The sequence below is a fragment of the Uloborus diversus genome, chromosome 7 (genome assembly GCF_026930045.1).
Source record: "Uloborus diversus isolate 005 chromosome 7, Udiv.v.3.1, whole genome shotgun sequence".
Taxonomy (NCBI): domain Eukaryota; kingdom Metazoa; phylum Arthropoda; class Arachnida; order Araneae; family Uloboridae; genus Uloborus; species Uloborus diversus.
Window position 1 is genome coordinate 100,117,925 of NC_072737.1, and position 26,071 is coordinate 100,143,995.

The 26,071-nt window shown below is 32.5% G+C and overlaps 1 protein-coding gene across 1 annotated transcript; it reads left to right on the top strand.

Moving 5' to 3' along the window:
* The first annotated feature begins 349 nt into the window (after positions 1-349).
* On the top strand, positions 350-8,666 carry LOC129226812 (DNA polymerase alpha subunit B-like). Its single transcript, XM_054861440.1, has 4 exons — positions 350-382; positions 461-567; positions 8,357-8,413; positions 8,522-8,666. Exons 1-4 carry the CDS (start codon positions 350-352, stop codon positions 8,664-8,666), a joined length of 342 nt encoding a protein of 113 aa, XP_054717415.1.
* The last annotated feature ends 17,405 nt before the right edge of the window (positions 8,667-26,071 follow it).

Below are 26,071 nucleotides of genomic sequence, written 5' to 3' on the forward strand. Positions count from 1 at the left end.
CCCTTGAGTCTATCCTATCCTATACGTTGTTAATGATAATATTTACTAATAACTAGCAGTACCCGCACAGCTGAGGAAACTATTTGAATTTAAGAATGGTCTTGTATGATTATCAAAAGCAATTGATTTATGTACTATGTATAAAAATTATGTATACTTAAGTTTTAGGGGTCTAAGTTCAAAAAATGAGTTCCCCTCCCCCAATTTTTTGTTTAAAACTTTCAGGTACTTTTAACAAACTCACAATTACCCCTGTATATGATAATATATTTAACTTCGCTTAAATTTTGTTTAAAAACTTTTTTCCTTTCAGTAAAACAGTCTATTCTAGAACAACCTATGATCAAAAATGTGTGGTACTGAAATTCAATTGTTCCTCAAAGTAATCATCTAATTTTCCAAATTTTCTTGCAGTAAATGTGCATGTGTTTATATTAATATGGTTTCCTGTATATTTTAGAGATTATACTTTGCTTCAAATCCATGTATTCTGGACATTGAAGGGGTTATAGTGGCTGTAACTTCTACTGATATCTTGTTCCATCTTGGAAAAGAAGAAATTTCATAGTAAGAAAAATGTTTTAAACTTATTCCTTTTTTATTTATTTATTTATTGGGGGGAAAAAGAAAAGGGAAAAAAAATATATATATATATAAGGTAACGCACCAGTAGTGGCCACAGTTAAAGATATTTTTTAAACTGTGGATCTGCAATATCAATACTAATTTCAAAACTCAATGGGCGTATTATAGCCCAACTCTCCCTTAATCGTCCCATTTTACAAAAATGCCAGAATTTCAATTTGTTCAATTTTTTATTAATTTTTTCCTGAACCTCGAATTTGATCCATTAGTGGCCACTCCTAAATTTGAGATTTTCAGTAGTGTCCACATGCATGAGTCAGTACACTGTAACAAATTTCAGAAACGTTTCTTGATATATCGGAAACGTTTCCGAAATAGTAGGAATCCTTCATCCAATAGCGAACTCCGCATTATTCAGAAAGCTTTTTGTTATTTCAAGAAATCTAGAAGCGGAAGTGATGACGCAACGCTTCGAAACACATTTCATCCTTCCAACACGGGCGCCAATGAGTCGGAAATAACAGCACTTATTTTTTTCTTTTCTATGGTTGCTGCAGTCAGCAACTGTTTAGCATTGGATTTCTTGTTATTTCATGTCTAGAGAGTAGTAAAATGTGTCGAAACTAATTTTTCGTCTTTGCATTTTGGACTGCCCTTGATTTTTTAGACGATGTACGCAGCTATTAAGTTAGTTAATAACCATTTGCTTCTTTACAATTTCCAGTGCGACTATAATTAGATATATATCGTGTGTTCAAGCGTGAATAGTTTCAACACCCGTGTTTATACTTAATGAAACGAAACCCTTTGGATTACTTATTCAGTTGTAATGGAGGTACTAAGATTTTCTTCCGCTCAAGTTCACTTGTAAGTATTAATGAATATTTTAAAACATGTTGTTATATACATTTATATTTTTGTTGATTTGCATTTGATGAGGCTCCAATTGTAACTGTTTTTGGGTTTATCGAATTAATTTAAAGTTATCCTACATACCTATGTGCGCGGTGTACTATTTGTTGTAACCAACTGAAACTGATTAATTGCGCAAAAGAAATAAGATTTATATTTGAGAATCAATCACAGAAAAGTTATTTCGAAATACTTGGATGTACATACATTTTGGTTCAAAAAGAAAAAAATATCAATTGTTTAATTCATTAAAAATATGGTAATGCAAATGTTTTCTAGTATTGTAATATGCTTCACAAAAAATGTGCCAGTATTATTTATCTTTTTTTATTATAATTTATTCATTCATTTAAAAAATATTTATACCATTAGAAAATGACCCAGTTATCTATTAGTAAGCAACATAGTTATGCAATTAATTCATGTGCTTATTCATTTTGTTAAATGTGGTTGACAATAAAAAATTCCTTGACATTAGTTGTTCGGTAAATAACATTTCCTTCGTGGATATACTAGTTTAATGTAGGACAGTCAGGAGGAATGAGTCAGTGGCAAAAATGGAACAGCTGCATTTATGCCGAAATAAAAAGTAATATTATTTCATGTCATTGTTTTAAAAGTGATCATTTTTTAAATACTATGTTATTAATATACAATGTACATATGGGGAGAAGACGAGGGGCGTTCACCACGCAGACTGCCATTGACATTTTCAGGGATTGTTTTTTTTAAGTGGGGGGGGGGGGGGGTGGCGCTTTATAGCATTTTATGTGTGCACCATCACTCTTATGGTGTGGAGGGAGATTCTCGTATATATGAAATGATATAATCATACAACAGATTTCAATGTTTTAATAAATGAAATATATAATGCATTTTGCGCACATTGTAAAAATTAAATCAGTAACCTATTTTGATTAAGTATTTATATTTGTGATGAACTGGAAAAGGGTAAGAACAGAAGAATCAACCCGAATGGTTCCAGCAGGAGGACTTGGTGTCATATTTAAATTCATCAATTTCTCTGTTGGTGCTTTTCGGTACACTTGGTTCGCCAGAGAAATTGAGTTGAGGTGAACGAATTCCGGAACGCGAAGGGTAGGTAAGTTCTGTCAAATTTTATAAGAAAATAAAAGCTATCAAGTTTGATGCAAGATATGTTTTTAAGCTCTGCATTAAAAATACAGTATGTTGATAATTTTGTCTTGAAAATATTGAGAGAAAAACTGAAGTTTAAGATTGTTTAACAAACAATCCCTCTTTTGAGAAAGTACCCCCCTCCCCTCCGCTGACGATTTTGTGATTAAGAATGAAACTACTATATTATTTCATAAATTCTCAAAAATTTATAACTGCGCATATGTTATGCTGTTAACCATGCTATTTGTCATTAGAAATTCAGAAAAAAAAAAAAAAAAAATCCACGAATGATTCTAAAATTGCTTGTTTCATTGCTCTTATATATGAAAGAATTGAAACTGATATAGTATGCAATAGTATAGTAAAGAATGATATTTTAGAAAAAAATCACGGAAAAAGGGTTCCGAAATTCTCGGAAACGTTTTTGAAAATTATTTGGAGAATTCCGAAATACTCGGAAACGTTTTCGAAACTTTCATGAACCACAGCTGCACAGAATACTCAGAAACATTTCTGGAAATTACGGAGAGAGGATTCCGAAATACTCAGAAACGTTTCTGAAAATTACAGAAAGAGTATTCCAAAATACTCAGACATGTTTCTGGACATTATAGAAAGAGAATTCCGAAATACTCAGAAACGTTTCTGAAAAATGTACATATAGATAGAATACGAGGGGCGTTCACAACGCAGACTGCCATTGACATTTTCAGGGGTTGCTTTTTTTAAGGGGGGGGGGCGCTTTATAGCATTTTATGGGTGCACCATCACTCTTATGGTGTGTGGGGGGATTCTCGTATATGTGAAATGGAATAATCATGCAATAGAATTCATTGTTTTAATAAATAAAATATATATTGCATTTTGCGCACATTAGAAAAATAAAATCAGTAACCTATTTTGATTAAAAATTTATATTTGTGATGAACTGGAAAAGGGCAAGAACAGAAGAATCAACCCGAATGGTAGCAGCAGGAGGACTTGGTGTCATATTTAAATTCACCAATTTCTCTGTTGGTACTTTTCGGTACACTTGGTTCGTCAGGGAAATTGATTTGAGGTGAACGAATTCCGGAACGCGAAGGGTAGGTAAGTTCTGTCAAATTTTATATGAAAATAAAAGCTATCAAGTTTGATACAAGATATGTTTTTAAGTTCTGCATTAAAAATACAGTATGTTGATAATGTTGTCTTGAAAATATTGAGAGAAAAACTGAAGTTTAAGATTGTTTAACAAACAATCCCTCTTTTCAGAAAGTACCCCCCTCCCCTCCCCTGACGATTTTGTGATTAAGAATGAAACTACTATATTATTTCATAAATTTAAAAAAATTTATAACTGCGCATATGTTATGCTGTTAACCATGCTATTTGTCATTAGAAATTCAGAAAAAAAAAAAAAAAAATCCACGAATGATTCTAAAATTGCTTGTTTCATTGCTCTTATGTATAGAAGAATTGAAACTGATATGGTATGCAATAGTATAATAAAAAATTATATTTTAGAAAAAATCACGGAAAAAGAATTCCGAAATTCTCGGAAACGTTTTTGAAAATTATTTGGAGAATTCCGAAATACTCGGAAACGTTTTCGAAACTTTCATGAACCACAGCTGCACAGAATACTCAGAAACATTTCTGGAAATTACGGAGAGAGGATTCCGAAATACTCAGAAACGTTTCTGAAAATTACAGAAAGAGTATTCCAAAATACTCAGAAACATTTCTGGAAATTACAGAAAGAGGATTCCGAAATACTCAGACACGTTTCTGGATAGTACAGAAAGAGGATTCCGAAATACTCAGAAACGTTTTTGAAAATTTCATGAACCGCAGCTGCACGATATACTCAAAAACGTTTCCGGATTTTTTTTAGTGTAGTGGCCATCTGACATCCTTTCCTTAGAATTTACATTACTTACTTTAAATCCAAATAACTGATGAATAAAATTGATTCAATATGATAGTTACATTAAGTACCAATGTACAGGGAAATCCCATTACAACGAATACCAACACAACGAAATATTCGTTTCAGCGAAAGAACTTTTCAGTCCCGACTTCATTTCTATTGCGCTACAGGAATTCCATTACAACGAAATTCCCTTTACAACGAACAAATTTTGCGGTTCCTTGAAGCTCGTTATAACGGGATTTCACTGTACTAATCACATTTTTATACTACATTTCTGTTCAAAGTACATAAGTACTTGGGATAAAAGAAAAAGGTTTTAATAGAAAATTTGCATTTGTAATTTTGTACGCTAATTTAAAAAATAAATTAAAAGAAAATGTATGTACTTATGAATTAAAAGAAAATGTATGTATATATAAGTATTATACATATAAACTTTGGTAAGTATGAACTGAATAATTACCATCACTTCAAAATCATTCATAATTAATAATAAGGTAAGCACACTATTCAATGTAATTCTAGAACAATTTGTTTCCTACATCTTACGAAGGTATATCAATGGATATTGGTAGCATAAGTTTTCAATACTACTAAAGGCAGGGTGTCCGCGCACCTGGAAAGTCATGGAATTCGGCTATGATCGAAAATGTTCATGGAAAGCCATGATTTTCGGAAAAAGTGCTCAAAAATCATGGAAATTGTCTATTGGTAATGGATTTTGAGTTCAAGAACATTTTGAACATTTATCGAACTCTACACATTAGATTAAACATACACATCTTAGCTATTTTTTACGCTGTTACTCGTCAATCCCAATTTTTCACACATTTCGAAATCCGATTGCCTTTTCTGATATTGCTCGTTTTTTTTTTCACGAGATTTTACCATTTGGACATTTATAATTATGTATTTAGCATTATTTTTAACCCTCCTTATATGTCTCATTGTGTAGTTGAGGACTTTTAGACTTCTAGTTTTTGCCGATCGCATTCAATGAGAAAATGTTAATTCATCCGTTTTGATTCAAGAGACTCATAAAAATTATCATTAATTCTCAGCTGTGTCTTGAGTTAATGAAGATTTTAAAAAACAAAATCGGTTTGAAGAATTAATTATGGACGTTTTGGACATCGATAAAATACAGAAATCAGAGAATTTTCAAAGGTAATTTTTTTAAAAAGTCCGTAAATGTTATATGTTTCACATATTCGGAAGTTTTACAATATTTGTAAACCTATCTTAATACTTTGGCGGTAAATATCTGGTATTGTCTGGTAAATTAATTTTTAAGGACTTTGATTTAATATTTTATTTTTTTTTTCTGATTATTTATGTTATTTATTGTAAACATAATTTTAGTAAGCACTAAATTATTGCTAGTCACAGATTTTTTAGAAAACTATTAGTAGCACAATGCTCGCATTTTGTTATTCGATATTCGGTTCGTCCCCCTTCCCAAAAATTTTGAATTTCGGGTGCTCCTGACTGTTAGCAGTCATTAATAAATATGAATCAATAGATTATTAATTGCAAAACACATGCTTCCTAACATGATTTAAAGACTTCCAAGAGAAAAATGGTTCCGTAAACAAGCTTCATAACTGAAAATTTTATATATCATGGCTTTTACTAATTTTACGGTGTGTGACTTACTTCTAATAAGAAAATCTTTATTTTCAAGAAATGGTTTCTTAAATCTAAAAAATTAAAAGTTATCCGCTTTGATTAGAAAAGGGATTACCTTGATCAAATATTAGGTCCTTCCCCCTGCATTTTTTTACCTGCTCAGCAGGCAAGTTTTGCAATTGGTTCTAGTTGAATTTTTCTCCTCTATATATACTAGCGCGCCAAACTCCTGTTTCTTTTTTTTTTTTTTACCAACAAGCTATTTAATAATTTTTTTCTCTGTGATATACGCCCCCTAGGCTGGGGCCTAGGGGATGGCGTAATGAGTAATCCTGGCCTGTTCATACAAGAGGTAAACGCACCTAGCAGTTGACACAGTGAAGCATATTTTGTGGCTTCATTAAACTGTGAGGCTACAGTATTAATTACCATATTTGAAACTCAATGAGCATATTATAGCCCTATTTTTCCTCAATTGTCCTATTTTTTTAAATGCCAGCATATCAATTTTTTCCCAAACCTGAAATTTGATCCATATATTGTTGTTTAGAAGTGGTCACCGGGTATCCACTACTAGATCACACAATAATTTTACATTAGAAATGAGGCAGGTTATTATGTTAAGATATTACAACCTATTAAAAGGAAAATCGAGATGATTTATGAAAAACCTTCCTGATTCAGTAGTGGCCACTCGATGGCCACTTTTGAATTTCCTAATATTTTTGGTACCAGTAGTGGCCACATAAACTGTCAGCCGAGAAAACAACTATTTGGAGTTGAAAACGTTCCAAACATGATCTTTCACATTTCATAACATGGTTACAGCTCTAAAAATATTATTTTTGAGCATTGTTCTATACATAACACAACACAATGTTTTATACCTCGTTATGGAGAAGCGTTAGAAGACAGCTGAAAAAACATGGACAATCCAGACGACCGTATTAAATAATTTATAACAGTTTTCCATGATGCTCTACCTACCCCTCCTTGAACTACTCACTACAATATATCCTGAACTTTACCTCCTGCAAATTTGAATCCATTGGGAGACGTGGAATCCTTATTTTTCAAATGTAAACCGTAAAGTGGCCACTACTGGAGCAGTGGCCACTACTGGTGCATTTACCTTATATATATATATAAATTTATATATATATATATAGATAGATAGATATATAGATATAGATATATTATGTAAGTGTAAATTTAAAATATTAGCAGGTGTTATAAGTTGTTATTCATTTATTTTTTTTAATTAGGTGTTTTTTTTTTAAGGAACTGATAAATTTTTTTTCCGAAAGCAGAGCATCACTGAATTTCTGACACATGTCGCAGAACAGACAGAACAAGTAGGTTCAAATCTGGGGTTAAAAATCCAAATAAAATCTCGACAATCTAAATATGTAATATTCTAATGGAGAAAAAACTGTTTTCTAATGGTGGTTGAAATTAAATATGACCTATGTGAAGATATTTGCCTCAAAATTTGCACAGATTCAGTATTTTGAGCTTTTTAGGCAATTTTCCGTACCATTATCTCAGAGGCTACAAAAATAAGCTTTGCCATTAGCACTCTGGCGTACCACTTTAGCCAAAATGTATACACATGGGCGAAATAAGAATGTATAAAAAGGCTTTGCCATTTAATAAGGGATTGCCTTAGTAGGCCTTACATTTTTTTTTCATAGAATTTATGCGACACTTAGAGCAAAAATATTTTTTAAATCCCTTTAATTTTCATTCATTATAATGCTATTTTTAAATTACTTGTAAAAATATGATCTAGAAAAACAAATTTGGATATGTGAAGTACCTTTGATGCAGAACAAAATGTGAAAATTTTACTAATTTATTTTTCAACAGTGTACAACACTTTTCACAAAACAGGCCCTAGAGCCTAAACCGCATCGTCCTTTATAAAAATGTTCCTGAGATTTGTAGAAAATTGAAAAGGGACGAACATCCACATCTTTGTGACTTGATATGCAATGACCCACACATGAACAAACTTTCATGGAAGTAAAACAACAAACTCCTTGTAATGAAATTACACTGCAATAGTTTTAAGCATTATGTTTCAGCAATGTCTAATACATTATAAAATTCAAGCCATTATTTAAACTAAATAGAATTTCTTTATTTGAGATTATTATTTTTTCTTTCTTTTAGTCAACAGATGCCTGACAGATTAGGAAGATTGTGCAGTCACATATTAACTCAAAGAAAGTATGTGATCACGCATTACTTAGTTAACATAATACAAACACTGTTCTTAAAAAAAGAGAATATTTGTGCAGAAAATGTTACAATATACTTTTAATTTTGTTTTTTCAGCTTTTACCCATTGTATCCTCCAAATGATGAAGTGAATATCAACTATCTTCGGTATGAGTTAAATGCTGGTATTCCCATTCTGCCTCATATTTTGATTTTGCCATCAGATTTCAGATACTTCATCAAGGTGTATAATGTTTGTTGATACAACATGATTATGTCTTGATTATTATAATGTGAATAATGTTTTTAATGTGTATTCATGTATAGATACAAAATTTAATAACTCTTTATTGTTGATGTATTGGCTTTTAAATATTATAAATTTGAAAACAGTTGAGTAGTTCAGTTTTTTGACATAATTCAGCAATCAGCATTAAATTATGCCATTTAGGCCATGGCAGCCACAACATACTAGTTTCCCCTGTCTTCATCAAAAATTTCCTAGAATTACATATTTAGGGGACTTCGATTTCAAAAAGCTTCTAGAGTGCATCCCTGCTCAAACCCTCGAAAAGATCCCCACCCTATCCTTGAAGATCGTCTAAAATTCCGTTTTTTTGGGCTTCAATTTGGGAAAATTCTGAAGGTCCCCGAACCGCCTCTACCCTTAATATCACAAAAGATTATCTAAAATTTCGCATTTATAAGGCACACGATGCCCGTGTTAAAAATTTAATGTTGACTTTAAAAAATTGACGCCCCCTCCCCTTTTGATGAGAAATGATCATTTTTCTTTATATAAAATGCGTACACATCTTTTCAAAAAAAAAAAAAAAAAAACTATTAAAGTTTCTTTGGAATTTAAAACTTTTCGTCAAATCATTAAATTAGATTTACAGTTGCTTTAAAACTTTATTTAGCGAGTGAAGCGGTTTTTACTGCAATTTAAAATATTTCGCAAAATAAACAAAAAGAGACATCAAATAATATCTTTCAAATGTAAAAATAATTCTGCAACTCTATTGTTTATCGCCAAACTTGCCCAGCAACCACGCTATCATAATCCATCCGTCTAATGAAAAAAAAAATATCCCGTGGAACATTCAAAAATCATCCTCAGAAAAAGAGAAGAAAATGTCGTACATTTCACTCGGATGAAAACAAATCAAAAGTTTCTTTTCTTTCAAAACTAATCACCAAAACAATGAATTAATTACATTTACGGTTGCTTAAACACAATAATCCTAGATTGAACTGCTCAGCGCCTAACGTGCCAAGCGACTACGCTACCGGAACCCAGCCCTTTTGCGAGTGAAGCGGATGTTTTTTCTTTGGCAATAATAAATGTTTCGCCAAACAAAGAAAAAAGTATAAAATCAAATTAACAGTAGCTTTCAAATCTTTATATATTAAGAGCTGTGTTGCCCGGCTTTACCTGGTCTACATTGAGCATAAAAATTGTTCAAGTGACATATATTCAACAATCAGGCTTAAATAAAAGAAAAGAAAAGAAAAAAAAAACGCCATGCAAACCCTTCCAGACAATGACGACAGATGTCAAAATACTTTTAAGAAATTAAAATGCGAGAGATGGATTTTAAAAGCGTAACCACGGAAACACGAAATAAAATAAGTTTAAAAAATTAAATGCAAAATAAGGAAAGAAACAATGGGTTCAAAAAGCGTAACCGTGGAAACGCGAAAATAAAATGGTTGAGAACCTGAATCAAAATGACATTTTTCGCACTTCATCAAAAAACTTTACTTGTAACTTTTTTCCTTTGAAGATAGAAATTAAGTTTTTTGACCATAGGTCGAGAGAGATCTGGAGTAAAAAATGTCGCTTTTCCAATGGTGTCAAAAAGAAAACTGTGGAACAATTCCTTCACTTTTTATTGATAGATTTAATGAAGAAAGTAGTGCCTAAATTTCAGCTAAGCCTAAAAAAGTTCGAGCTAAAAACGCAAATTACTCCCGCCGTAATTAAGTTAGAGAATTGAAACAAATTGTTTAGAACGCGGAAAATTCTAGCCTTTTCAACGATGTATAATATTAATATGTGCAAGTTATTTTTCAATTTTCACTCCCATATTCGGGAATTTAAGTGAAATTTGGGCCTAAATTGGAATTAAAAAAAAGAACTATTCATTGAATTTTTTCGAATTATAACCTATGTCAGTCCGTAAGAAATCACCTTTCATATAGTGAAAGAATTTTTCAAATAGGTGCAGTGGTTCCGGAGATTACCTTGAACATATAAACACACAAAAATCCGCCCTCTCTCTTTATAATATTAGTATAGATTTTTTCTCGCGTACTTGAAAGATCTTCATAGATTGTATGATCTGTTCCTTCAGCCATACTTAAAGGATAAAAATCGTCCTCAAATATTAAGTGTAAAAAACTAATTACCCATCTAGAACAAACGGGAAATCCCGCTGCAACGTCAACCATATGAAAACGAATAAAACAATCGAAAGGATATCACTTAAAAAATGATAAAAGTAAAAACAGTTTCTTGAATTAGCGAAAATCCCCCCCCCCTCCAGGTATGAAATAAACATTCTTCAACTAAAAGACTAAACACTCTATAAAAACCAAAAACAATTCTTTGCATTAAAAAATATTTCGCCAAATAAAACAAAAATACAATACATTGCATTAACATTAGTTTTAAAATGTAAAAAAAATAATCACGTAACTCTATTGTTTATGACCAAAGTCGCCAAGCCACCACGTTACTGTAATCCAGCCGATCATAAAACGAAGCGAACTCCGACCGATTAGCGGTCCGATCTTTTGAACGAAGACTTTTAAATCCCGCTCTCTGGCTGAGCATTTGTCTCCCTTGATATCTTTCCTTGCGTACTTGGATGATCTTCATATATTGCTTACTTTGTTCTTTCCATCGAAGATAAAAATCTTCCACTGCACTGATCTTTGCAACGTACTTTGACCAAAATTATCATAAGATGGACGAGTAAGTTACGAAATTATTATAACGTGGAACCGTAACATAGGCACAAGCCAATTGGCGAGAAAATTCACCATACATTATTTGTAAATATACAGGCGAACCAAAAGATCTTTTAATTTTCTATTACGGGCAAAGCCGTGCGGGTACCACTAGTTACCTAGAAAAGTAGAATAATGAAATTGACCAAATTGCAACTTTTTATTCATAAAATAAAATGTTATGAATCCATTTATGCGAGAGTCGAAAAAGAAACATTGCTTGTCTGAAATCAGAAAAATAACGATCATTTAATTACAAACACAAGCAACAACTTCATGTCGCAAAACCCACCCCAGGAGCGTGTCCAGATTTTCATAAAGGGAGGGGTCTTAATTTTACCTGTGAGGGGGGGGGGATTCCAACCTCACACAACCTTTAGCTTTACGACAAATTGTCGATCCCAGTATGGCGTTTATACACCTGTAAGTCCTGCTGCACCCCTCCCCCTCTTCCCCTAGTAGGATAATTCTGGCTGCACAAGTGACCAAAGTATTCCTTCATTTCACAGGTTCACTTTTTCAAACCTTGTTTGTTCTTTTTATTAAATCTGTTTACTATGCGGTTTATTGCTACAAGTATTAAAAACTCTCCACAAATTCTTTTATAATGTATAGACTGTTTATCAGATTTTATGTTCTGAAACTAGCTGCGTCGCCCGGCTTTGCACGGTCCACCTCGAAAAAAAATATTATGTCAAATGACGCGAGTTCAACACTCAGGCTTGAACCAAAATAATAATTAAAAAAAAAAGGTCCGTGAAATTTTGAGTGCGGAAGAAAACGCAAAAAGTAAAAATTTTAAATCCCCTGATTACAGGAAAAGCCTCAAAACAAAAACAAGAATTTTACCTGTTCATATTCGAGAAAAAAAAATGGCAACAGATCTTTCATCTCAATGATTTTCTTTACGCTATACATTTTAATAAAAGCATTGTTGCGGAAAGTTGAGATGAAGCACTGAATAATAATTTGAATGGAGGAAAACCTTCGAAAAATAGGGATTTTATGTCGAAATCTAAGTGTCATAATGAATAGTTTTTAATTGATATCTCCGCTAATTATTATTGGAGGATTATGTTAAACATCCAAACATGAAGACGGGAAGATTACGAATCCATCGATACCTGGTTCGATGCCAGTTCACTGTCGTTCGAGAGAAGAAGCTTGGACATACGTAGATACATAGGTACATACGCTCAGTTTTTAATTATATAAGAGATAATATTTAATTCGTCGTAAACTAAATAAGAACGAGCTTATTGTAGATGCAAATTACATTACTAAACACAATTACTAATGCATGTTCATAGCTGCAACAGATGCCAAATTTATCATTACCTCCGTAAAGCAATATTAACGCTTTGTATTGGTAGATCATTCAGCGGTTCTACCACTACAGTTTTTTTTAACTATTTTTTCAGTCTGTAAAGTTTTAACAATTGTAAATTACATAACGTTTGAATGTTATGTAAAACTTTTTAAGTTAAAAAAGGAGAAAGAAATGCAAGCGTTTAGGTCCAACTAAGTTGAATTAGAGAAAAAAAATTACAGAATTACTGAGTTAAATTACAGAAAAACTTCACAGAAAAAGGGGGGGGGGGGAAACGCTAAACGCAGACTTTCTCATTAAAGTTAATTTAAGTCAATAATTTTCTTCATTTGACAATAGATTTTTTTCCCCAATGGGAGGGGTTTAACCCCTAAAACCCTCCCCTTGGACACGGCTCTGACCCACCCTGTTAATGGAGTCGCTTCCAAAATTTTAAAAGTATTTTTTTCTGAAAGAGCATGCTTAAAAACATAGGATCTGACCATTTTTTAAATAATTTGTTTAAGTTTAATGTTTTTAACAAATTACTTAAATCGGCGCGCTTTCAATGTTTATGCTTCTGTCCGCTGACATCACTATAGTGCCTAGAAAGAGTAGTGTGCCGATCGACGGGGAAAAAGTGAGGTCAGATCTGCGGAAAAACCAGATGGCGCTGCGCTCGAGGTGTACGTTATGCTCCTCAATCAGACTCGTTTTAAATCAGCGATTGCATGCTCATTTCGCAGTTTAAAAGCCCCGTTTTTCGGATTGAACTTATTTCTGCGCAAAAGACAAATTCTGTAAAAAGTGCTATTTGTTACATGGGTGTTCATTTCTTTTTTGAAGAATATAAAATTACCTTATGCTAATTTATCTTCAATGAAAATAGTAGACTATAAGGGGTCATTCATTAAATACGTAAGGGTCCCGAGGGGAGGGGGGTTGGAAAAGCCTCTACGTACCTTCGGGGGGGGGGGGGGCGGGGGCGGGGTCAAACTCATTCTTATGCAATATTTTCCAAGTCGGTATTTCACATTAGAAATTGCGCGGTCAACAAGAGATTTGGCAGAGATTATGTTCCATTTGCGTATGGAAGGTAAGAAACGTGTTAGGATAAGATGTTTTTTTATTTGTTTTACAAAGAATGAATAGTGTAAAATATAATAAGAGTCGCATTATGTATGGAATGTTTTATTTTTAATTAATATTACATCAAAAAATAAAAAAAAGTCGAAAAAACATTCAGTTTAGATTCTAACTTTTCAGTAACTATTTCTTTACGCAAAAAGTTAAATTTAATAATGTGAATTTAATAACGATTCCAGTGATGTAACGATTCCAAGATTTGTTATTTTATCATTTTGAAAAACGAAATGAAATCTTACGGAAGATTGGGGGGGGGGGTGAAAAATCTTACGTACCCTTACATGGGGGGGAGGGGGATCAAAAATTGCCAAAATCATCCTTACGTAATTAATGAATGGCCCCTAAGTATTCAATAACTACGCGTCTCTTATTTCTCTACTAATAATATAAAGCGACGTGGTTATTTCAGTTTCATCTGCGGAAGGATCAAGTTTTATTTTTTTCAGACAGGGAACATTTTTTTTAACTGCATAATTCCTGATGGACCTTTTCTTTGGTAATTTTTTAGTAAAGTATGTTGACAGATTTGGGAAAATTGTCGGAATTGCCTCATCATTGTCGGAATTGCCTTTCAAAAAAGGTTTTCCCCGAGGAATCAAAACTTCCTCGCCATTTATAATATGCTTAACACTAGAAAGACGGAAGCGGTCATTTTGACCGCAAACGATTTTCAAATGCTCATATTCGCTGCGTTTAATTTTCAAACTCCTTTTCCTTCATTGACTTTTCCTAACTATTTATTAAGATCCTACAACAGTATTTTTTTTTCTTTAGGAGTATTATTATAGTCGCTATACATGTTTATACCTAGAAAGACGGACTACGGTCATTTTGACCGCTAAGTGAACCTTTCTTTATGCATCCGTTTTTTTTCTCTTATCAGTTATGTGTACTATGGACTATTGTTAGTTGTCAGGGTGAGTAATCTTCTTTTGAGCTTGAGTAGTACCTGCTGGTCAGGTTTAATTCTTTGAACTGTTAGGAAAATGCGAAACACCTGTTGGTTGCATGGTTTCAGTTTTCTGCTATCTGCACAATTGGCAAAGTTGAGAAAGGTAAATTTGAAAAGCATGTGACTGGACACGTGAAATTATTTTGGGTCTAAAAAGAGTAAATATAAACAGGTAAATTCCAAAAATATTTGCTGGAATTCTTTTGTGTACCAAAACATGTGCTTTGCTTGAAGCATTGACGTTTATTTTCTTCGATGATAATGAAGTGCTCAGTCACATAATTATCTTCATGATGCCGAGAAGAACCGTTGACAAGCAAAACTTATAGGAGCATTAATACCTGAAACTGTTGCAGATTTATCTGAAACAGATTATGGTTCAAATGAAGTCTGACTTATCTGAAGAGATATATTTCTAGCGGTGATGCTTTCATGAGATTATTGCGAATATTTTTCGAAGCCTAGATTTTCAGAAAAGGATTGTTCTTCTGAGTTAGAATCAGAAGAAACCTCGCTAATAAAAAACTGATGCTCAAAATATAAAACTCAGTGAAAGAAAAAGGATCCGAAGCCGAAAAAAAAGGGGAAATTTAAAAAAACAGAACTCTTATTTCTCCAAGACACCTCACTAATCAATTTTGCTGCACATAAATACATCTCAGGAAAAAGATTAACATAGTGTGACATTGACTTTGCGGAAATAAATCTACGAGCATTTGTTCTGATTGCCAAAAAAAAGAAAAAGAAAAAACTGTTAATGACTAATATACATGTGACGTGATAACATAAGTATTTCGAAATAATGTAAAAGATAGTAATGTCTTGCGATATTTAAATATTTTTTTAAACCAAACACATGCATGGTTGATTATAGTACTTGTTAGTTATTACATGCTAAGAAAATATCCTCATTTTTGTACAAATTTGCTCTTTCTCAATGCCAATTGTGTAAAGCATGTGTGCATCAGTTAATCAATAATAAAATTTAAAAAAAGGCTATCTGAGACTTATTTGCAGACTATATTACGATTAAATTGTTAAGTTAAACTCTGACATGTTGAAACAAATCTTTTCTCTGGTTTCAAACAAGGCGTGGTCATCAAGACCACGCCTTGTTTGAAAAATCGGACATTTTTAAAAATCAATTAAAAAATAACTCTTGGGAAAATGAAAGAATTTTCTAGGTCCATGTTATTTTTTAGGCTTATTCTATCAGTGACTAAAAATACTACTTTTGATTGAAGGAAACACCCCCATTTTAAATCGCTTCTTGATTATCATAACGTGGAATCGCGGTAGAAAGATGCGGCAAAGTGCATCATTTGTGACGTCATCAAGGCCACGCCTTGTTTCAAAAATTGGACATTTAAAAAAAATAATTAAAAAATAACTGTTGGGAAAATGAAAGTATTTTCTGGGTTCATAGTATTTTTTTTTTTTTTTTTGCTTATTCAATCAATTTCGGTGACAAAAAGTCATACGTTTGACTGAAGGAAACAACCCCATTGCTGCAGAGACATTCATGGGTACCTTGCATCATTTCCAGATTATAACTAAAAAATCCAAAAAATGGCTTTTTCTCACTGTATCTCGCGTCACACTGTGCCCCACCCTCTCCCACAGAAATAATATTGATATTTGCACTTTGAAAGATGAATTTGTTCATTTTATTTTATGTTTCTCCAAGAAGGATACCTTTAAAACACCATAAAATCCAGACACATTAGGATTCTCTCGTTATCACATTTATCAAGCAGCTAAATAAGGAATGTCGTGCACACATTTTTTCGAACATGGAAACATAGTTGAAATTTTTTTAAATCAATTCCTTTGTTGAATACATCTGGCGAACGATCCTTTTCAGTTTTGAAAATAGCAAAAAAAAAAAAAAAAAAAAAAAAAAAAAAAACATTTACGGAAGAAATTGGGAAAAGAGAGACTTAATAACTTATCTATTTAAGAGGCCGCATCAGACAGATTCCCGGTTTTCGCATCCCTATGTTAACCTACGGGGCAGAATGTCTTCTCATTCTTACGATAGCTCATTGGGAAATTGAGATTTTCAAACTTTTCTTTTTTTGACTTAATCTGTGACGACTATAGAGTGCTTCTATTTTTGCGGTTTTTCATTAAAATAATTCAAAATTTTTTTATACAAACTTGAAGTTGAACTTTGAGAAAAGGTGAATTTTTGACGAACCAGGAGGAGTATTCGGATTTTTAAAAAAATAGAAGCATAGCGTTTAATCTCAGCTTTCTAAAGATGTTAAAATATTTTCGATAGCTTTAATTGAACAACAGTAATCAAATAAATGGTGAGCCTATTCCAATTCACAAACTAAAAATTTCCATCCCCCTTTACGAAGGTACGAGAGTCGCCTCTACGCAAGTGATTTATGGCCTTTTCGGGGAAACGGTCAGCACCCCACTTGTGGGCGGGTTTCTTCTCCACCTGCTGTCCACAGAAATAGCTGTCTGGAAAGCGTTCTTTTCTTCGCTTGAGAATTGCGAGGAAAAAACCTGGCAAAAATGACGCTCTTAAATAATTTTAATTTAAGTAATTTTTAACAAGTAATTGCGTTTTTTTTTTGTAAAATTATGTATATAAACACAAAATTTAAGCTTTAAAAGTATTTAAATCACGATTTACATGCAGTTGCAAATCTTTGGGGGGGGGGGGGGGGGGGGGATTGAGAGTTTACGTGCTTCTCTCGACGGGATAAAATAAATTGAACTCACCCATTAAATAATTTTTAATTAAATTTGTCACAATGTAACTATATATATATATATATTTAATTATTACATCATATAAAAAGGAAAGAATATTTGAATATACCTAGAAGAAAATTTGAACTTCCCCTTATCACTTTTGTTTGCTTTTCGAGTATTATTGGAATTGAAGGACAGTGCGAAAAAAGATATGTAACTCAATGGTTTTAAACCCAAGGGTATATATTATCGCGATTTGTCTATTACTTCTTTTTTCATTGAATTAGTAATTAACATAAAAAAAATACATATGTATGTGCTTACCTAGAAGAGTTATGGCGGGTCAGAAAGCAAATCATAAGTTTATGATCAGTAGCGGATTTTAGGGGTGAGGCAGCCCCCCCCCCCAAAGGGATAGATTAATTTAACTATTTTATTAATTATTTTTAATTGAATTGTTTTTTGCATTTTTTATATAGGTTATTAACACAAAACACACACAGCATATTTCGAATAAAAGCATTCTTGTTTGCTAAAGAAGTAATACTGGAGTCAGAGGCACAGAGTGGCAGAATACATTTGGTTTCGAATTCTAGGGAACGTATTATCGCCATTCGTCTACTAATTCTTCTTTTATGGAATCAATAATTAACATTTCTAAAAAAATGTGTAGGTTCACCTAAAAAAGTCATTTTGATCCAGGCAGCTATTTGCCAAATAGATTTCTTTTTCAGCTCATAAAAAATGCAAAATGATAGAAATCACGTGATGGTAGTTTCTTGGAAAAATCATGATTATTAATGGAAACGGCATGTAGTATCAATATGTTATCTCAACTGTGTCATGACTTTAAAAACAAATCAGCAACTGCTTTGAAATTCACGCAGAAATAGTTTCTGAATTCTTCAATAAAACTTATGTTTTATGAAGTTATGATTTTCTTACTCAAATAATATTTTGTAGTTAAAATATAAATTAATATATAAAATCTCAAATGAGGGATGGGTTTATTTAATAACATTGCCCTCAATGTTCCTATTTAAAACCGCTCATTGTATAGCATCTCGGTGACATTAAATTGGGTTTAGTATTTAATTGGCTTGAGACGTTGAAGATGTTTTCCGTCCACATTCAAAATATATTAGTGCATAATATTCCTATATTTAGAAGTAGATTCATTGACCGCAAAACCATTTAAAAATAAAGTCATTAAAACTCTGTTGTTAAACATCGAATAGGCGGGGGGGGGGGCTCAATTTTCCGTGCCTCCTCCAAAAGATTTTTCTGTATCCTGTCCGTTTTCAGCTTATACGAAACAGCATGGTAAATTAGCGTGGTCCAAAATAGGCCTTTTTATTATTTTTTATTTTATTGGTTTTACTCTCCCATTTGGTTTCACCTATGTAAAAAATAATTATTGTGAAGTTTGAGCTCATAATTTTAACATTTAGAGAGAGGTAGCTTAACAGCCTCGAAGTTCTGCGTTTTTCCATCCTATGCTACGAATGTAGGTAGAAATAAAACGGATGCTATTAAAGGTATGTAATTTCATTTCATGGCAAATACACAAAACTTTCCAATCTTTCAAAATCCAAACTTCTAAGATGCAGATAAAACGTAATAAACTAGGGTTATAATAAGCGAGCTTGGGCCACAGGGGACATTTTTTTTGCGTATGTTTTCTGAAGTGTTTCCAGAAATAAAATTATTAAACTCATACTTCATACTGTAATAAAAAATATTTTTGATGATTTTTTAATCTCTTATGGCAGTGGTGCCAAACCTTTTTCTACTTGAGACCGCATCTCATATTAAAATGGTTCTCGCGGTTCAGAATATAACTAAAATTTGAAAATGTTCAACATTTTTTTAAATAACATGTGAAAACGAGGAAAAAAGAATGAAAACTAAAAACCAATAATTGATGTAATCATTACTTGATGCATCTTTTTTTAATTGCATCAGTTTATCAGAAACCAATTCTGAATATTTAGCTCAATTTTTGACGTTCTCATTAAACGTGCTTTTCGATTTGTTGAGTTTAAAGAAGACTACGGGCCACACGTATCAACTTCACAGATCGTATGTGCCCCTCGAGCCGCAGGTTGGGTGCCACTGTTCTTATGGTATAACTTTTACACTGTTCCGATTCATTAGTATTGTTACAAATCCTGTAAATAGTAATTATTGTAGTAACGTAACCTGTAAATAGTTTCCCGTAATGAATATACAACCCCTTAACATATGGCTAAAGTATACAACCCCCTATTCTTTTTTTTTCTTATTTCATTCACTGATTTTATCAATGAAAGTGTAGTTGTAGAACGTTGTAGCATTTTCTGGAATCTTTGAGAGCTCTCTTTTCGGTGTGTACATAAACGGTTACGCTGGATAAAGAGTTTAGTTTCGATTGAGATTTCGAACTGAGAGCGTATTTGCTCTGTTTATTGCGAGGCATTTCGCTGTGTTGTTTTCGTATTTGGAAGTAAATACGTGTGTAAACGTTGAGTTTACGGTGTTGTGTGATAATTGCTTAATTGCTGATGAATAATTTAGCAGTTGTTGACGATCTTTCCTGTACATAGTGTAAATAAATTTCCTGTGTTTTATCAAGAACTGTGTCTTCATTTCAAGAAAGTGGAAGTCGCGCCGAATCCGTTACAGTATTCTTTTCGTGAAACATTTAGCGTAAACAAAAAATCTGAAAAGAAAACCTGAAATTTTTTCAAAACTCTTGCTTTTAAAAACATACATAAATCAACTACTACGCACAAATTCGAAAAGAGAAAAAAAGGACATTGAAAAAAAAAAAAAGGTAAGTAATGATTTAAGACTGCAATCTTTGATTAAAAAACTTCAGAAACAAATTTGATTTTCTTTTTCGAACGCTTTACTAATTCTAAAATTTACCATATGAATTAAAACTAGTCTGAAAAATACGTTCCCTGATAATTCGATAGGTGGCGTGGGAGGGGGTTAAGGATTCTGTCATTCCCATACAGCTTGACAAATATGGAAATTAATGCGGAAAAATTTTCATAATCATTCTTTTTCCGTTACTTTTATTTCGATTCACGTTTCTACAAATGAATTTATAATTTATCATACCAGTGTGTTTAATTAAATCAGGATAAATTTAATTGATTATTAAATTTACTGACTTCTGGTTAGAAAGTTAATGATGGTGTCGCAGCGACCAATGAAGTTCTTAAACGTAATTTTCATAATCGACTTTTAAAATGTGAAGCAGAGGCTGAAATAGATCAAATGCTACAGAATATAGATTGCAAAAGATTAAAATAATCTTACTACTATTATATATGCGAAAGTTTGTCTGTATGGATGTATGGATGTTTGTTACTCTTTCACGCAAAAACTACTAAATGGATTTTGATGAAACTTCACAATAATATAGCTTATGCATCAGAATAACACATAGGGTAGTTTTCGTCCCATTATGGGGGGCAAAACCCCCTTTGGGGGGCAATAAAACACAATTTTAGTATAAATTCTCTAATATGGGGATGAAAAAATACTTGCACATACTAACATTATATGTCCATCGAAAGCTCTGATTTTTCTGCTGAAGATGGCACCTGTTCGAAATTTCTAAGTAGAATAAAAAACGAGTTATGAGCTTTTTAGTTCCATGTTCGAAGGCTTTCCTTAACTCAATACAATATTTAGTGTATCATCTCAACTCCTTGTCGATAGCTACTATTGCATTGTTGACTATCTTTGCTTTTCGTGACTGTTCAAGGCTTTTCTCAAGTCAAATCTTGAAGTAAGATTTTTGCACAAGATTGGCAAATAATACATGGATTCGGCTGTTTTTTTTTTCCATTTTAATGCAACTTTGAGGCAATTAGTGGTTTTTTTTTTATTTATTTGTATTGACTGGGTATATTTAATCGATCAGCTGGAATCTAGCCAAACTTTTTTTGTGGAATCATTTCAATAGCTAAGGCATTTGGCATTTTTTTCAACTGTCGCTGTTTTTGAAGCTAAAGACTACACAGTACTGTGTTTCTCGGTTTTCACCATGTAACCAAATATCGCCATTTCTTTAATATTTCTTTAAATTTGTTAACACGTAAAATAATTCGCCAACTAATTCGCAAATTCATAAACAGCGCAAAAACTTCCATTACTTTGTCTTTGCACACAATTTCATACAATTGCCAAATTTTTACTGTTTATTGGAAACATTTCGGGTAGCATCATTGTTGATCCCATTTTTGGGACGATTTCTACGGTAAGAAGTTATACATTATACAATAATTTAGATTGCCGGTGTAGCGCTGGATATTATGCATTTGATGGAGATCGGGATTATTAGGGAACTGTTTCACTTTATTTAAGAATAGTTGACCTCACTCGAATAGGTTTTTTTTGGGAATTACCCATGACTTCTTTACAACTCCTGAACGTTTTCGTGATTTATTTTTTGTGATTTTTGGGTGTCTTCTCAGTTTTGCCGACATTTCATTTACTCCCCTTCCCCCTAATTTTCAGTTTTAATCACACCTTTTGATACATTTAAGGGGACAGACAGTTTGAAATGTCGACGAAACTAGAGACAAAGAATTTTTTGGTAACTATTTGACCTCTGCCTGTAATGACCATTAACTTAAATCAATTGAAAAAAACTACATCAACGTGAGCGAAGCCGCGGGTAAGAGCTAGTACTGGAATATATATTTGTTTTCAAAAGTAACAGTTTTGCTTTTATTCGAAAATATCATTTCAAGTCTAAGTCGTTTCTTTAAAATTGGGAGGGGGGTGGGGGCCTTGTTTTGGCACATTCCTCAAATTTTGAATAATTGTTTCATTTTGGTGAGTTCAGTCAGACTGCAGGAATTTCGCGCCTATTTGCCTGGTGCTGGCGGTAATGATGCGGTAATATTTGATGAACAAGAGCGGCAAATTCGAATCGCAACGTGATCCATAATTTGTTTTATCAATCCTGCAAAGGCTTTTGATTTGCAGATTGATAATGCTGCATTTCGAAGGAAAACGAAATGTTAATGATCCTACTGCATATCCTTCTTGTGCATAAAAAGTAGCATGTGAAAGCATTTTAATAAATCAAATTTAGAAAACAAATAACGAATATAAAATTAACAAAATTTCAAGTTTCAGTGCATAAGGAAAGGAAATTTAGGCACAAAACACCGATTGTGTAGAAGATTTCGGTCGAAACTAAAATGCGCTAAAAGAGTCAACGCAAAAATTGTATGTGGTCATCCAATACTATACACGGACCCTCTTCCCCTGCCAATAAATTTTGAGCGGTGACAGCATAGAGGGGAAGACGTCCCCCAAAACCTAACCTGTCAGCCGCTCCACGTAGAGGGGAAGGAAAACGCTACAGCTTTCTCTCTCTCTCTAACCGAACGTTCTTCCGAAAGCTAGAAATTTTCTGTCTGATGAGTCCTCTTAATGTATAGAGCAAGAGGTGTTAAACCGCATCGACACTAAAAAAATAATTGAAGATTTTGTCTCCAATAAAACATGACGAAAAATCATATAAGATACTCAAATTTAAATTATTTTTTCGCAATAATGCTTTTAATTTTTATTTATACTTCTATTTTTTTACTTAAGTTAGGGGGGTTACAAAATTTTTACCGCTTATGGCCCCTACTTCGCTTGATCCGCCTCTGTACATGATTATAAATATCTAAAAAAACAAGTGCGGGAATCTTCTGAGTCTTGAAAGTATATCTCTCTATGCGTTATTTTAGTCTGAATTCCGTTTAATATGTAAAAAAATCCCATAAAACAGATAAAAAATGTAGGATTTACGTTGCGTGATATCCTACTCAAATTAAACCTTGAGTATAAGCAAGAGGCATCTTTGTGACTGCATAAGTTAGAATTTTTTCATATGACGTAGTTCCTAAAAATGTATCATGTCCAAGAGCGGACTCTTCTCCAGATTGGAGTACAGAAAGTACCTTTCAGAACAAAGTTTCCACTCCGTGCATCAGATGTAGTGAACACTCATTCTCAAAATCTAGTATTTTTTTAGAGGAAGAAAAGAGAGAAAAAGACTTTTCTACCAAAAATGCTCAAAATTTTTTCCCCCTGCGTCATAAACTGTGCTTGTACAAAACAAACTTTGCTCTATGAGCGACATAACTGTTAGCATTGCATAGAATAGTTTTGAAAATGCCATGTAGCCAAAATGTTAATGATAATTTTTGTGTTCTAAATTGTCATATTTAATTTTTAAAAAAATAAAGATTGGATAAGAAAAAAACATTTCTATCATAATATTAATTTTTTATACACATTTTACTGTCAGAGAGACAAAAAACTAACCTTTGCCTTATGGTATGATTTTGGTTTACTGAAATTCTTGATGAATTAGAATTATTTTAGCACCTTTTTTAATATGTCAGAAAAAAAAGGAAAAACAAAATCCGACTTTAACCGAAAATTTTGTATATTTCTAATGCAGACATGTTTGGCAGTCATTCATGTGTGAATACCCTTAATACTGCAGTGCAGAATAATATAACAAGATTTCATTTAAATTCAAATTGGCCATTAAACATGATAAAAATAAATAAAAATACATTTATTTCTCGGTGTGTGACAATGAAATCCATTTTTTATACAGTATTCAACCGAGGGTGAATAGTAAACTATGTACTATTGGGCCAAAGCCCAATATCCGTTGCATCTCTAGTGGGAGACCAGCTTCGTAAAATGTTCGAAATTGAAATCTTAAAGACTGAGGTAATCTTTAGTACTAAAACATTAGGTAAAGACTGATTCGAGGACCTTCCTCTTTAAGTTTTTAAGCAGAAGTCCAAAAAATCGATTTTGTGCTGTACAATATTTGGAGAAGGGGTCTCAGGGCAGATATTTTTTATTTTATTGTTTTACTTATTTCTTTTTTAGATAATGAAAATTCAAAAAGGAACTTTAGTCTATATTTTGAGACGCTAGGGAAGTAAATGGGCGCTCTGCTGCAAGAAGGTAAATAGCAGTATCTGCAAATATTTTATTTTGCATTTTTGTTGACTGTTGCACTTCTGCTTCATTGTATAAACTCGTTCATTTGGATTCCTCTGAAAATAAAGTACGAAAAAAAGCGTCAAACATTCCCCTATTGTTACTGTTGTGGAATACAAAACGCGTTTCTTTAAATCACTAAAAAACTCATTTCTCCAGACACTGCGCTTAATTCCAACAGCAGTACTCTCGAGAAATGAGTTTTTTTGAGAGACCACAGCAGTACTCTCTTTTGGAAATTTTTCGGGATCGAAAACCTAAAAAGGCCAGTTCATTGACAATGGCTATCAAAAAATCAAGTCTTTTCACAGAACACAATACATACAAACCATATTTTGAATGAAAGCATTTTTGCTTGCTAAGGAATGGAATCGGACTCAGAGCTGCGAAATTCATTTAACTCACTGGTTTCAAATTTAAGGGAACATAATATCGCGATTTGTCCATTTATTCTTCTTTAAAGAAAACAATAATTCACAGTTTAAAAAAAAAATGCGTTGACGTGCCTAAAAGAGGCATTTTGATCCAGGAACTATATTCGAAATAATAGATTTCTTTTTCAGCTTATAAAATTCGCAAAAAGTAGAAATTCACAAAAGTAGTTTCTGAATTCTTTAATAAAACTTATGTGCTATCAAACTATGATTTTCTTAATTACATTCGATTTCATAATTAAAATATAAATTAATTCATAAAAACTCAAATGAGTTAGGGGTTTACTTAATAACCTTACCCTCGTGTTATAATCGTTATGACACTGTTCCAAATTAAAACCTTCAATCTTTTAGTATATCGGTGATATTATATTGGGTTTTCGCATTTAATTCCCTTGAAATGTTAAAGATATTTTGCGTCCACATTCAAAGCATGATATTTATGTACTAGATTAATCGGTATTAAGAGATTCAAAAAAAAAAAAAAAAAATAAATAAATAAATAAATAAATAAAAATAAAATCATGAAATCTTTGGTATGAAACATTGTATATGGATGGTGGGTGGGACTGTTTAATTTCCAGGCCCCCTCTAAAAGTTATTTCTTTATCCGCCCCTGCATTACCCTTCACACTAAATGCGAAAAAAGGATGTAAAAAGAGCATTTAGTGGATGAGGGTAAGTTTCGTCTGTTTGTTTTCTTTTTGTTAACTTAATTGAAAATAAGTGTAATAGAGATGCACCGAATATTCGGCAATAAAACTGAATATTCAGTCGGGCCGAATAGAAAACACATTTAATTGTTCGATAATTGGTAATCAAACAATTTGTTTTAAACGTTGTATGAAAGTTACAATAGCGTACACAGCACAAAGTTAATTCAAACTGTTACTCATTGTTTTTATTTCATTAAAAGTAATTTTTATGTAAAAAAACTCTCAGATGTTAATTTTAAAATTTGTTACTTTCGCATTTCTCTCAGATCGTATGACACATCACATTTGACTTAATATTACGAACTCATTTAAACATGACACAGTAATCAGAAAAACAGAAAAATAAAAACCTCATGA

What these genes read in the sequence shown, in the direction of transcription:
- LOC129226812 (XM_054861440.1), top strand. Translation starts at nt 350, where the DNA reads ATGTGTGGTACTGAAATTCAATTGTTCCTCAAA. An exon ending in AAATTCAATTGTTCCTCAAA is followed by an intron (nt 383 to 460) that starts GTAATCATCTAA and finishes TGTATATTTTAG; the next exon opens with AGATTATACTTTGCTTCAAA. An exon ending in CACATATTAACTCAAAGAAA is followed by an intron (nt 8,414 to 8,521) that starts GTATGTGATCAC and finishes TTGTTTTTTCAG; the next exon opens with CTTTTACCCATTGTATCCTC.